The 14,095-nt window shown below is 40.0% G+C and overlaps 1 protein-coding gene across 2 annotated transcripts in view; it reads right to left on the bottom strand.

Annotated features, from left to right (window-relative positions):
- Window positions 1-10,528, bottom strand: part of TIGIT (T cell immunoreceptor with Ig and ITIM domains) — a 42,351-nt gene extending 31,823 nt beyond the window's left edge. Inside the window, exon 1 of one of the 2 annotated variants that reach the window (XM_021007192.2) lies at window positions 10,290-10,528. In XM_021007192.2, the coding sequence (XP_020862851.1) occupies window positions 10,290-10,338 (49 nt within the window). In that variant the 5' untranslated portion in view covers window positions 10,339-10,528. The remainder of the gene's footprint in view (window positions 1-10,289) is intronic. The other variant, XM_021007193.2, reaches the window with a different exon arrangement.
- Window positions 10,529-14,095: the final 3,567 nt, after the last annotated feature.

Raw genomic sequence — 14,095 nt, 5'->3', positions numbered from 1 at the left:
GGGGTCAAGGCCTGGCTAGTGGCTTGCGCTGGGGGTGGAGCCACTGGGGTAGGGCCTTGCTGTGCTGCAGAAATTGCTGGCTTACCTAGGGGACTGCTATTCAATACCATTCTTGTCCTTGTTTTCCTGCTGGGTTTTTTTTTTTACAATTTATGGTTATCAGTGCAGCCCTTATGACTGTTCATCTGTTATCATTCACTATCACTAGATGACTAACCCACTTCCTTGTCCAACATGTCTATTTATCTATATACAAACATCTTAGATCTGCTTTGATTTGATAGACAATGAGTTATACATAGATGGAATTTTACAGTGGAGTGGATGATATTTGGGCAGCTAAGAGGCACAGTGGATATTATAGATATAGATATATACACATATACATATGTATGTGTGAATATGTGTGTATACGCATGCGTACGCACACACATGTATATATATATACATATATCTGTATACACACACACACACACATATATATATATATACATATACATATTATATATTTCGTGAGGCAATCAAAATTAAATGACTTGCCCAGGGTCACATAGCTAGTAATCTGAGGTTAGATTTGAAATCAAGTCCACTGTGTCAGTTGTGTGTCATAGTCTGGGGTAATAAGCATTTTTCATCCATTTAGTTTTTACCAAATTGATTGTTAGGCTGAACTCATTTGAGTAAATATGTATTGAAAAGGTCATTTACATTCTAGGGCTTAATACAGCAAGCTCAATATCATTCACAAACAGAAGCATTTGGAGGAGCCCAAATCATCTATAGGGCATAGGACGTCAACTCTTCCATTTGAATCTTCTCTGGACCCTAGACATGTCTTATGACAATGTCGAATACCTTTGAGAAGGATGCATCTCCTTGTTTTATGCCTTAAATAACAATAACTAGACAGTCTTTGGTCAGAATTACATTAAGTTGTATTTAATCAAGGAATCTTGTATCATACTTACATATAAATGAAAAACTCCTTGGAGAATATCTGTTAAGGTTGAATTCTACTGTATTGAATCAAATAAACATATTGGGATCTCATAGTCTCTGTACCTTTCAATTAAGTGTCTGGCTGTAAAGGTACAGTCTTCTCAAGAAAATCGTTGGTATCATATTTTCATCAATATGTGGATAGCAAAATATTTGATAAAGATGTAGTTGTTGTTCAGTAGTGTCCAACCCTTCATGACCCCATCTGGGGGTTTTTTGGCAAAGATACTGGAGTGGTTTGCCATTTCCTTCTCCAGCTCATTTTACAGATGAGGAAACTAAGTTAAATGACTTGCCCCTGGATAACACCACTAGTAAGTGTCTGAGACCAGATTTGAATTCATGAAGGTGGGTCTTCCTGACTCCAAGCTGGCACTCTATCCACTGTGCCACCTTGCTGCCCTGGATGTGGTAGTACACACCTGTAGTTCTTACTACTGGAGAGGCTGAGGCTAATGGATTGCTCGAGCCCAGGAGCTCTGAGCTGCAGTAGGTTATGACAATCAGTTTTCCACACTAAATCCAGAACCAATGTGATGAGCCTCCAGGAAGAAAAGGAGAAAAGAAGGAAAGAAGGAAGGAAGGAAGGAAGGAAGGAAGGAAGGAAGGAAGGAAGGAAGGAAGGAAGGAAGGAAGGAAGGAAGGAAGGAAGGAAGGAAGGAAGGAAGGAAGGAAGGAAGGAAGGAAATAAAGAAAGGAAATTATTTCATTGGAGACTGGGACATAGATTATTATTCCCATTTTACAGTTGAGGAAATTGAGGCAAACAAAGGTTAAGTGACTTGCCTGGAGTCACACAGCTAGGAAGCATCTGAGACTAGATTTAAACTCAGTTACTCATGACTCCAGGCCTAGAATTCTACCCACTGTGGCACCTAGGAGCCTCACAAGTCATCCTTTATGAGGGCACTTGACCCAGGTCTTCTTCACTTTGTGGCTGGCTCTGTTTTCTCTACTCCATAGTGCCTCTCAGCTTTGATGTGCTGACAGAAAACAAAAACTGGGGAAAAGATGTGTCATTTAACATTAGAAGTGATGGAAATTAAGAATACCTTGAAGAATCAAAGATCAGTTGGTACGGTGCTTTTTTTTTTAAATCCACGAGGCAAAGAAAATAGGGATAGCAGGATGAAATGTTTCAAGTAAAATTATAATATTTGGGGAACTTTTAGTTAAATATAGTTAATATAGTTAAAACTCTCAACAGGGTGAAAAATAAACTTAGATCTGAACTTCACTTCGTATATCACATGAAATTCCAGCTGGATTATAGACAAATAAATATAAAATATAAAATGAAAAGAAGCATAGATAAGGTAGGATAATAAAATAATATATGTATTTCAACTTTGGAGGGGGAAAAGCTTTTTATCTATTAAACAAATAAAATAAGTTTCTCTAATCTTCCTTAGACACTAGCTGTATAACTCTGGGCAAGTCATTTAACTTCTCTTTGCCTCTATTTCCTCATCTGTAAAATGGGGGTAATATTAGCATCCACTTTGCAGGGTTGTTTTTGAGCATCAAATGGAATAATGTTTGTAAAATCATTTAGCGTAGTGTCTGACACACAGTCAGCTCAATATAAATGATTATTCCCTTTCCTTCTTCTGTATAACAACAACAAAAAGTAAATAATAAAAAGAAAAATAAAAATATGCTACTGGAAAAATATGTATGTCCAATATTGGTGATGAAAACAATACCTAGAATTTAATTTTAAAAATAATATTCAAAAGTGGTCAACAATTATGAACCATTTACAAAAAAGGAAACACAAATCACAAATGATTATTCTATGAAATGTTCAGCCTCACTAATAATTAAAGAAATCCAAATTGAAGCAACTTTAAGAAACCACCTCATATTCATTGAGGTGACAGAAAATAGTCTAAAATTGAATGTGAGCTCCAGGTTGCCAGGGCTTTAGAGGAACAAGGACTTTCATACTATGAGATGAAAATTGCAAAATCTTTTTAAAAAGCAGTCTGACCATACACCCCAAGTACTTTGTGGTTTATAAAGTGTGTTCCTCACAACAGTTACAAGAAGTAAATGTCTTAAGTATTATCTACATTTTACAGAGAATATAAATGGAAAAACTGAGGCTGTGAGATCTGTGGTTACATGCCCATGTTCACCCAGTTAGTGTCAGAGCTAAGGCACCATGGGTCTTCTGACTTTAAACTCAATACTCTTTCCATTACCCCACATTGTCTCTCTAAGCATGTCTCTGCATAAACATAATACTAGGTATAGTCTTGAAAGTGCATTCTAGATAAAAATAGTCATATTTGAGCTCACAAAGAAGGTAGGAAGGATTATTTCCCTCTCAGGGGAAGCAAAGGAGGGTACGTTGAAGAAAGAGGTAGTATCTGGGCTTGGACCAGAAGGTTATAGTATTTGAATTGGCTGCCAGGATGAGGCCTTCACCATTTTCATAATATCATTCCTCCTGCTCAAAATCACTATATTTTATGCCCTATTATCTAAAATCCTGTGCCTATTTAAGGTCCTCCTCTAATCTGGTCCCATCTGATTTACCCACGAGGACATGCTCCAGGGCCCTGCTGAAGACCATGGCTTTCCTAGAATTATAGGTTATAGCCTCAGACACATAACACTCATTAGCTGCCTAACTCTGGGCAAGTCACTTAATCCCAAATGCCTCACAAAAAAAAAAAGGAATTATAGATTATAATCATAACCATCCCAATCAGTAAAAACTGTCTTGAAAGCACATTCTCTCTACCAGTTTGGTGCCCTCATGGAGCTGAAGCCTAAGGTACTGCCCTGCACTCTGATCACTAATCCTACAGCCTCAAACGCTACCAGCATTTAAGCATGTAGTGACTGACTCCTCTGGTTCACAGAGCAGATGCCCCTAGAGGTGGCTCCTCCAGGCTTCAGGGTAGTTGCTGCAGCCACAAATGCTTAAAAAATCTATCTCATGAGCTCTATTGAGGTGTTTACCTTTAATAGTCATCCAGAGGACACAATTCAAAGCAAAGGGACTTAATGAAAGGCATGTATAATAGTCAGAAAAATAGCAATTGAACATTTCCAAACAAACTTGTGAAAAATATTTTGTTGTTGTTCAGTCATTTCAGTCGTGTCTGACTCATCTTGACCCCTTGTAGGGTTTTCTTGGCAAAAGTACTGGAGTGGTTTGCCATTTCCTTCTGTAGCTCATTTTACACATGAAGAAACCAAGGCAAGCAGAGTTAAGTGACTTGCTCAAGGTCACAAACTAGTAAGTGTATGAGGCCAGATTTGAACTCAGGAAGCTGAGTCTTCTGCATTCCCCAGCAGCCCAATGCTCTATCTGGTGCTACCTGGCTGCCCAAATACATATACCATTAGTGAGAAAAGTTGATATCCATAAGAAATATGCTTGGAATGGTGTGCACATAGGCAATATGTTATTGGCAAAGAACAAATGTGGAAAGGCACACATATAAGAAACACGTGTAGCCAGGGAAATGTGTGAAGAGGCAACTCAGACCTCTGAGTCTGACCTGCTCTTTGCTGGTCTCTGGTGAATGAAGTACTGCTGGACACTCTTACACAAGACATGTAGCTTCTGCTTGGAATATTGTCTCTGCCAGACACTGCTCTCCTGGGCATGTGACTGTGGAACATCTCTCTGCTTCCAAATTCTGCATTCATCTGAAATCCTTGGCTATCTCTTTTTCATGAGAAAGATGAACACTGTTGCCCTCTTTCAGTTCAAAAGCCAGAGCCTTTTTTTGTTGTTGTTAATAGCTCTTTTAGAAAAGTAGTCAACCCATCCATGAATCAACAATAGCCGTAGGGAAAAAGAAACCCTCTTTACTCTTTTTTTAATGGAGTGACATATCCTGTTTCTGCCAGCCTGGTCCATGAAGTCTTTCATTTCCAATGTGACAGCCCCAAGAATCAAGCTCTTTAGAATAAGAAATTGCAGAGAGCTGGAAACTAAGGGGATGACCATTGATTGGGGAATAGCTGAACAAATTATGGAATGTGATTGTAGGGGAATTACAACTGTGTTGTGAGAAATGACAAAAGGGACAGTTTCAGTGAAACCTGAGAAGATTTGTACAAACAGATACAGTGAAGTGAGCAGAACCAAGAGAACAATTGATACAATAACAGCAACATGGTAAAGATGAACAATTCAGAAAGACTTAAAAATACTGCAATGACCAGCCACAAGTCCAAGGGGCTGATAAGGATGCTATTACTCGTTTACTGACAGAGAAGTGATTAACTCAAGAGACTGAATGAGATATAATTTTGGACATGGCCTAGGAGAAATTTATTTTGCTTGACTATGTATGTTTATAACAAGAGTTTTGTTTTGTTTTTCAATATTGAGAGGAATAGGTAGAAAGGGGAGAAAATTAGTTTATTTGAAAAAATATAAATTGCCTCACCAAAAAGCTAAATAAATAAATAAAATAACAAGAAGCAGAGACACTGCTAGATAAGTAACTAATACATGGTCTCCAATATGTCTTTTCTTTGAACTCCACTTCCTGGTTCTCTGAGATACAGTACTAGTCACTTTGTAAAGCAGAATTCTGCACATGCTTGTATGAGCATATATGGAAAGGAACTCTTTTATTTCTGTCTTCATTTCCCCATCATTTAGAATAATGTTTGGCATATTAGTCGATGCTTAATAAATGTTTATTGATTCATTCATCCAAAGCCAGGGGAGTCAGCATGGACTCAAGCACAATATACTCTTAAGGGAAGCAGCAAGCAGCAATGATATGATGGCTTATCTTGTGCAATTTGGACCCATCTCATGTCTCCCAACCTTTGCACTGGTCTAGAATGTTGTCCCTGCTTATCTCTAGCTGTTAGAGGCCTCATCTTTTTTTTTTGAGGGTCATAAGTCGGTATTTATTATTTAAGTTGAGGAACAGGTTATGAATGGGGTGAGGGGGGAGGCCTAGGAGAGAGGGAAGAAGGGAGGAGGCAGGGAGACGAGAGCCTCTCCTTTGTGTCTGCTCTCGACGGGGTTGATCCTGATTTCTGAGCCTTGGTCCAGGGCACACAATGGAGCACATAATAAGATGAGGTTCCAAGGGCTACAGGTTTAGGAAACATCAAGGGGTTGTCAAAGTTGAGGCCTCATCTTTTAACACGCAACTCAGGCTCCCTAACTACTAATGTTCCCCTCCTAAACTACTTCGTAAATGTGTGCATTTATTCACTCTGTATTTATGCTACATATACATATATGGGCAGCTAGGTGGTGCAGTGGATAGAGTTCTGGGCCTAGAGTCAGGAAGACTCTTCTTCGTGAGTTTAAATCCAACCTCAGACACTTATTAGCTGACCTTGGGCAAGTCACTTAACCCTGTTTACCTCAGTTTCCTCATCTATAAAATGAGCTGGAGAAGGAAATGGTGAACTACTACAGTACCTCTGCCAAGAAAACCCCAACTGGGGTCATGACTGAAAATGACTATACCACAAAATATACATATATGTATACATATGTATACATATATATATGCGTATGTATACATATACATATATAATGTGTGTGTATATATGTATATATATATATATGATATATATATATATATATATATATATTATATATATATATATATATATATATATATATATATATATATATATATATATATATATATACTTGTTATCTCTCCCTCTTGTCCCACTCTCCCATTAGAATGTAGTGGGAGTAGGGATTGGTTTTTGCTTTGTATTTGAATTCCTCGGCACGTACGGCAGTGCTTGGAACACATAGAAGGCGCTTAAAATACCTGTTGACTGACAGGTTGCCCAAGAGCTACTTTTTTTTTTTTGGTGCTCAAGGTCACACAGCTAGTAAGTGTCAGGTATCTGAGGCCAGATTTGAACTCAGGTCCTCCTGACTCCAAGGCCAGAGCTTTATCCACTATGCTATCTAGTTGCCCCAAGAGCTACCTTTTAGGGTAAGTGCTAGCTTTGCCCCTTCTTTGCCTCACTGTAGTAGGATTGCTAAGGCCATGATGTTATTATCTCCAGCCTGGAATGCTTCTCTTCCACTCCACCCCCTCTTCTCTTTGCTTGTAGACCTTGTACCTTTCCTTCAGGGCCCCAGTCCTTTTCTGATGACATCAGGTCCCAGCAATCTCTCGCTTCTCTAATTCCTTGCTCCTTTTGTCCACATGCTTTTATTGCTTAAGTACCCCTTAGTGGGCAGGTCTCTTTTCTTCCAGGAAAAAGCCATTTAGATGGGAAAAGATCCTCTAGTGTAGGAGACCTTAAGGACCCTTCCTCCTTCCCATAGAGGTCTTGGGGGGGAAGAGGACAATGAGGGTAGAATTGTTGGGAAGTACCCTGTTTTAATTTTCTAATTACAAGGAAGAGATGAAACTGTCTTATTGACGATTATGAATTGACCTGGAAAAAGGGGGATCCCTTAATTAACTTGGTAGCAATCCTAAATCCTTAGATGAAGGCAAAGGAGAGCCACTCCTGCAGAAGAGGTCGGATAACTTCCTAGCAGAGACTTCTAAGGGGCAGAAATTAGGTGTTATTGCTGGCCTCCCCCAACAAGGTGTTCTCAAGGAGGAGGAAATTTTGGCTGGTGGTGCAAGGAGCACTGAGTAGTACAATGAGAGCTTCTGTATCTCTTCAGACCCTTTGGCAAGTTGCATACTGACCTCTTAGCCATTTCATGATGTGATGCTATACCATTATGAAAAATTAGTGACTTCCAGAAGTGTCCTCATCTTTGCTGTGTCTTTGATGTTCCTGGTGCATCCTATACTCAGCTGTCAAACTGGTCTTCCTAAAACAGAAGAATATCACCACCACCTCCTATTCAATAAACTCCAGTGGCTTCCTTTTACTTCCAGGATCAAATATAAAACCCTCTGTTTGGATTTCAAAACCTTTCGTAATTGATCCCTTTCTTACCTTTCAATTTTCTTACACCTTATCCCCATCCACATGTGCTGTGACCCAATAGCTCTGGCCTCCTTGCTGTTCCTCACTCCATCTCTGGACACTGAGTGTTTTCACTAACTCTCCCCCATGCCTGGAACTCTCTCCCTGTTCATCTCCACTTCCTGGCTTTCCTGGCTTCCTTCAGATTTCAGCTGAAGTCTCATCCTAGGCAAGAACCTTCTCCCCATCCTCCTTAACCACAATGCCTTCCCCCGAATTTATTCCAAATTTATCCTGTATATATTTTGCTTGTATATGTAGTTGTTTGCATGTTGTCTCCCCCAATAAGACTATGAACTGTTAAGAAAAGAGACTTTTTATTTGGAGTTTGTCTTTTTTTTTTTTTTACCTTTTTTACCTTTTATCATCAGCATTTAGCACCATGCCTGGTATGTAGTAGGCACTTTATAAATGCTAACTAACTGACTGGTGCTGCTCCTATTGGTTGTCATAGCCTTCAATCACTGTGAACTACAAAAATTTGGTAACCTACCACCAGACCAATCACTGAGATTTGGTTCTTCCAAAGGGGAGAAGTAAAACGTATGATTTCTGGTCTTTGGTCTTTTCTACATTTGGTTACTACTTCAGAGACTATCACATTTATTTTAATAGGTTGTTTTTAACAGGTCATTTATATGTGTGTGCATATATATATATATATATATATATATATATATATATATATATATATATATATATAAAATGTTTTGCTTTTGCTATTTTTTAGTTCAGGTTTTTTCCTCTTATTTTTTCCTCCAGTGTTGCCTATGCCAGGCTCCTCACATCTCTGAGATTAGGGCTGTGTGGTAACCTCTGTAAAGCCATTTATATACTAGAAGATATTTCATTAGACTGTTAAGACTCTGCCATCAAAAGGTGGGGTTTAATAGGATCAATATCTATCAAAGCTCTTTCTCTTTTCCACACCCCAGGTAGTTTGGACTTGATTGGCCTGGGCGCTAAAGTTGAAGCCAAATTGCCGTTCTTTAGTTGACCCTAACTTCCTGGTGGCAGTGGCTTCCTATACACCTACGGTCCTAGAATGGCCTGCTCATCCAGATTCAGAGTCTTTCAGACTAGATGGAACATAGTGAGTCACCACCCCCTGCCCTGCCCTGCTGATCACATCCGTTTCTCTAAATGAAGATGAGGGTGGGCTTGGGAAAGCTTCATCTCTCCAAGCTAAGTGTTATATCCCTGTTGACTATCCTTCCTATGCTAGGCTAAATACATGTTTTGTTAACTGTTGAATGGCCTATGAGTGTTTCATTTCAGTATCAGATCAAAATTCTGGGGAACCAGCCTGAGTCACCTGCAGTATTGATGACCTGATTATAGTTCTTCATAATTCAAGGGACCCTAACATAGATGGCTAGATAGAGAGAGAGATGCACAGATAGATAGGTACATAGCAGATCATTGATTAATCACTGCTGGTGAGTCAATTGAGTATCATTATTCCCTATCTTCTCCTACAACTAAATCAATAAAAGGCAACTCCTTTTTTCCCCAAGCAAGCTTACTTCTAGAAAACTGTGAAGTAGATTTACTCTCCAGTGATACTCTGCCTCTCTCCTTTCACCCTTGTGCCTGTATGTGTCTGGACAGGAAGAAAACAATCTCACACTAAGGTATTCAGTCTCCACAGATTACCTCTCTCAGAAATGCTGAGGAAGATAAGAAAAAAAGGAAATAATTTTGCAAGAACAAGAGAAATTTGGTCTCCATAGACCCTCCCCTGTCCCACCTTACTCCTTCTTCACTCAGCACCCCTAGTCTTAATGGTTTATATGCTGTGCTCAGCTCCTTAGGAGCTTGGCTCAAAGTAAGCAGACCTTGGCATCCTTCACAATTTTGCTCAGTGCCCACCCTGATCCAAAACCCAGAAGCCCCCTCAGAGATGACTACCAAATGTCTTCTTTCACAGAGTTGTTGTATTCCATAGTTCCTTATCTGGGCTCCTTAGTCTCTAATTATCATCTTTCAGCAAAGCTCTCCATCTGGCTGCTTTTAGGAACCCTCAAGAAGATAAGGAATTATGAGATTCGGAGATGGAAAGGATCTTAGAGATCATGTGACCCAATCCTCTGATTTTTCAGATGAGGAAAAAGAGACCTAAAGAGGTCAAAAGATCATAGTGCTAGAACTAAAAGGGACTGCGGCTGTTATCTAATCCAACCCCCTTATTCTACAGATGAGGAAACTAAGACCCAAGGAAGATAAGTGATGCTCCCAACATCATGCAGGTTGGACAATGACAGAGCTGGTATTCAGACTTTAAATCCAGAGACCCTCCCACCACATGAAGCAGCCTCCTTGTCTAGTCTTACCTGAGGTGGGGAGAAGGGCTTGCCAGAGGAGAAGGAGCCACCAATTCATTCAGCTGCTGGGGGAGGACCAGAGCAAGCAAAGCTGGGTCAGTCAAAAGAGCTGACCAGCTTTCAGATAAATAAGCAAAACTGAACCTACCAGGAGATGTCAGTTGTGGGGTAAAAGAAAAAAAAATGGAAATGTCAATTTAAGCGAAAACATTGTGGGTGGCAGGAGAGTGGGGGGAATAGGTTCTCTTAGCAAGTACACAGGCAAGGTAAGATGTGCCTCAGCAAATACCACGGCACGTCAACAGAAAAGACCACAAAGGGAAAACATCTAACAAGGCGGTTAAAGCCAGATGGCCTCGAATTGTCATTAGTCAACTCACCGCTACTTCGGGCTGCATTTATTTATCAGTTCTCATCTAAAGAATCAAAGGTGTTTGACATGCAATGTCTCTGTATGACCCAAGATGGTGAATTCAGCAGCCTTGGGAAATTTTCCATATATTTTCCCCCATCTCATCCAGCTTAAAAAAAAAATGTGTGAAGTTAAGGAAAATTAAGCTTTGAACAATTCATGGGAAAGGTTCTGTGGAATGCTAGCAGGCAAATAAATAAGAAACATGTATGACGGGGAACTGGTGAGGCTTAGAGGGGGAAGGGAAGGGAATAAGCATTTATAGAGAGCCTACTGTGTGCCAGGCACTGTGCTAAGCACCTTTTGCACATACTATTTCATTTGATCCTTACAACAGCCCTGTAAGATAAGTGCTATATCATCATCATTTTACAGTTGAGAAAACTCAGACAAACAGAGGTTGAGCGACTTGCCCAGTGTCACATAGCTAGAATCTGAGGCTACATTTGAACTCAGGTCTTCCTGACCACAGACCCAGTTCTCTCTCCACTGGGCTACCAGATGCCTTCAAGCATGGTGCTATGAATCTTGGGTAACTTTTATTTATATATATATTTTCCCCCCTCTTCACTAGAGGTCCTGATTTTCTAACCTTCTTCCAGACCTCTATGCAGCTCCTATAGGGAGGGAAATCAAGGAAAGGGGAGAGGAAAAAAGGGACAGTGTTTCTAGCATGGTACAGTAGAAAGAGCACAAGACTTAAGAATGAGAAGATATGGGTTAGACTAGAGTACCAGCTTAGCCCCTTGCTTCATCTGGCTTTTCAGCGGCCACACAGGCTAACTTGAACAGAGGGGCTGTCAGACCTATGACTGCATGGGTAACTTGAAGGTGAAGGTCAGAGACTGGGGGACAGTGGTGACCAGTTGCCAGAGCATGGTACCTGCTCCTGGGCTCTGAGCTTCATTTAGCGATATCCTCTTTTCAGTGGATGGGAGCTTCAGTGACCAAAAGGCAGTAGAGACAGAATAGGGTTCTGTGTCCTGGAGGCAGGAACCAGCATCCTGCTGACCTTTTTAAACATTTACCTATCACCATAAGCTGCCATGGCTCTTTCTATTTGAGTCAACCTATAATGGGTATCTGCGTCCTTCCCCTGATTTTGTTATTATTGTGTTTTAGTCACTTTTCAAAAACCCCTTTTGGTATTTACTTGTCAAAGATACTGCAGTGGTTTGCCATTTCCTTCTCCAGCTCATTTTATAGATGAGGAAATTTGAGGCAAACAGGGTTAAGTGACTTGCCCAGGGTCACACAGCTAGTAAGTGTCCGAGGCCAGATTTGAACTGAGGTAGAGTCTTCATGACTCAAGGCACAGCACTCTCATCTGCTGCGCCACCTAGCCACCTGACTTACTGGTGACAGGGGGTCTGTTATAAAACACTAAATTGCTGGGTTGTTTCTGCTATTCCTGTGCTGCATCTGTAAAGCTAAGGCCAGAAGAAATGGACTCCACCCTGAGAGGGAGGTGTTTTTTTTTTTTTGCCCTGAAGTGTGGCAAAAGGAGTGGGAGGAATTTTGGGTTTTTTAAGTTTATCATTCTATTTTCTAATCTAATTAAATAGCTTGCTTAACTATAACCTTGTCTGGGAATTTGTTACTGAGAAGGAAAGGCTGAGTAGGGATTGGAAGGGGCACGGCCAGCAGGTGGGGTGATAGCCTAGCTTTCTCTTTCAAATGTGAACCTAAAGCCTGACTTTCAAGAAGCCATTCCCTGTCCCCCTTCATCTTAGTACTTCCCTGGTTAAATTACTCCTATTTATCCTGTATATATTTTGTTTGTACATAGTTGTTTGCATGTTGTCTCTCCCATTAGTTTGTGACCTCCTTGAGAGAAGAGACTATTTTTTTACCTTTCTTTGTATCTCCAGGGCTTAGCACAGTGCCTAACACATGGTTGGGATTTAATAAATGCTTGTTGATTGACATTGACTGGTATAGAGTTGTTGAAGTCATGATTGACACGTACTCCTTTCTAAGTACTCAGGGTGTAGATGCCCTTTGATTGGGAAACAGATAAACAAATTGTAGTTAATGGAATAGTACTGTGATAAAGGGATAATAATGTGTGAGATGAATAGAAAAGCATGGAAAGATTTACGTGAGCTGATGCAGAGTAAGCAGAATCAAGAAAGCAATATATCCAATAACTACAACAATGTAAAGGAAAAAGAATAAACATACACCAAAAAGTCAAAAACGAACATGACAAAATTATCAAGATCAAGTGTGACTCCTAAGAAGAGATATGAGAAGACAGCTCCCACCTAACTCTTCATGAAGGTGGGAGGTCCACTAGTGTTACACACTGCACATGTTTTTGGGTTTTTTTCAAATATATCAGTCAGTTTACGATTTTTTTTCTTTAAAAAAATACTATTTGTTATGATGGTTCTCTGGGAAGGGAAGAGAGAAGGATTCTGAGGATAACCACGATGATATAAAAAGCAGAAGACACCAATAAAAGCTTATTTTTAAATTTTTAAAGGAAAAATAAGTACCCAGGCCCATAGCAGTGGAGGACAGAGTGCTGAGTGATTGATTCCCAGCCACCTGCCTCAGTGCCCTAACTGTTGATAGTATTCAAGAAAACAACACTTTTATACACTTGTTAGTCATGTGATTGTAGACAAGTTACTTAGCCTCACCAAAACTCAATTTCCTCATTTGTAAAGATAAGGAAAATAATTCTTGGACTACCCACCTCACTGGGTTATTGGGAGACAAGTGCTTTTGTCAAGCCATATTGGAAGGTAGCTATACAATTTGGTAAATGGAAGGAGAATGGTTCCATTTGCATGGGAGTCAAATTAGCAAATCCTTGAATTTTAGAACTAGAGAGTAGCTTAAAAACAATCTAGTCCAATCCCTCATTTTCAAAATAAGGAAACTAATACCCAGAAGTAGTACATCTATAGTAACAGGAAAGGTGAGAGGAGGAGGTTTTAGAGGGAAAGATAATGATTTCCATTTTGAACATACGGTGTTCAGATGTCTACTGGACATCCAGTTTGAGATGTCTGAAAGGCAGCTGCAGATGCTAAATTGGAGGTCAGCAGAGAGTTAGGTGCAGGATAGGTAGATTTGAGAATTATCAGCATAGAGATGGCACCCCAGTTTGATTTAACCCCTTAACACAAATTAGCTTTTATGAAGAGATGTTTACTTCAGATATAGATATCAAAGAGCTGGCATACAAGAATTTCCCCCAGTACATCTACCCAGATACACTTCCTTATATAACACCAGTCTCTGAGAGAGTAGGCTCAACACTTAGCTCATTCCCTAAATAGCATGAGCCCTGCCAAGCTCATGTCTAAGTATGGCACCCCTGTCTGGCGAGTCTTTCAGATGGACCGAGGTTCTGAAGTTCACTTCTGAGGATAGTTCCATGTTCCTCATG

Source organism: Phascolarctos cinereus, unplaced genomic scaffold, assembly GCF_003287225.1.
Source record: "Phascolarctos cinereus isolate Bilbo 61053 unplaced genomic scaffold, phaCin_HiC Scaffold_726;HRSCAF=1367, whole genome shotgun sequence".
NCBI lineage: Eukaryota > Metazoa > Chordata > Mammalia > Diprotodontia > Phascolarctidae > Phascolarctos > Phascolarctos cinereus.
Note: the sequence above shows the minus strand (reverse complement) of the source record. Positions and strands in the feature narration are given on the sequence as shown.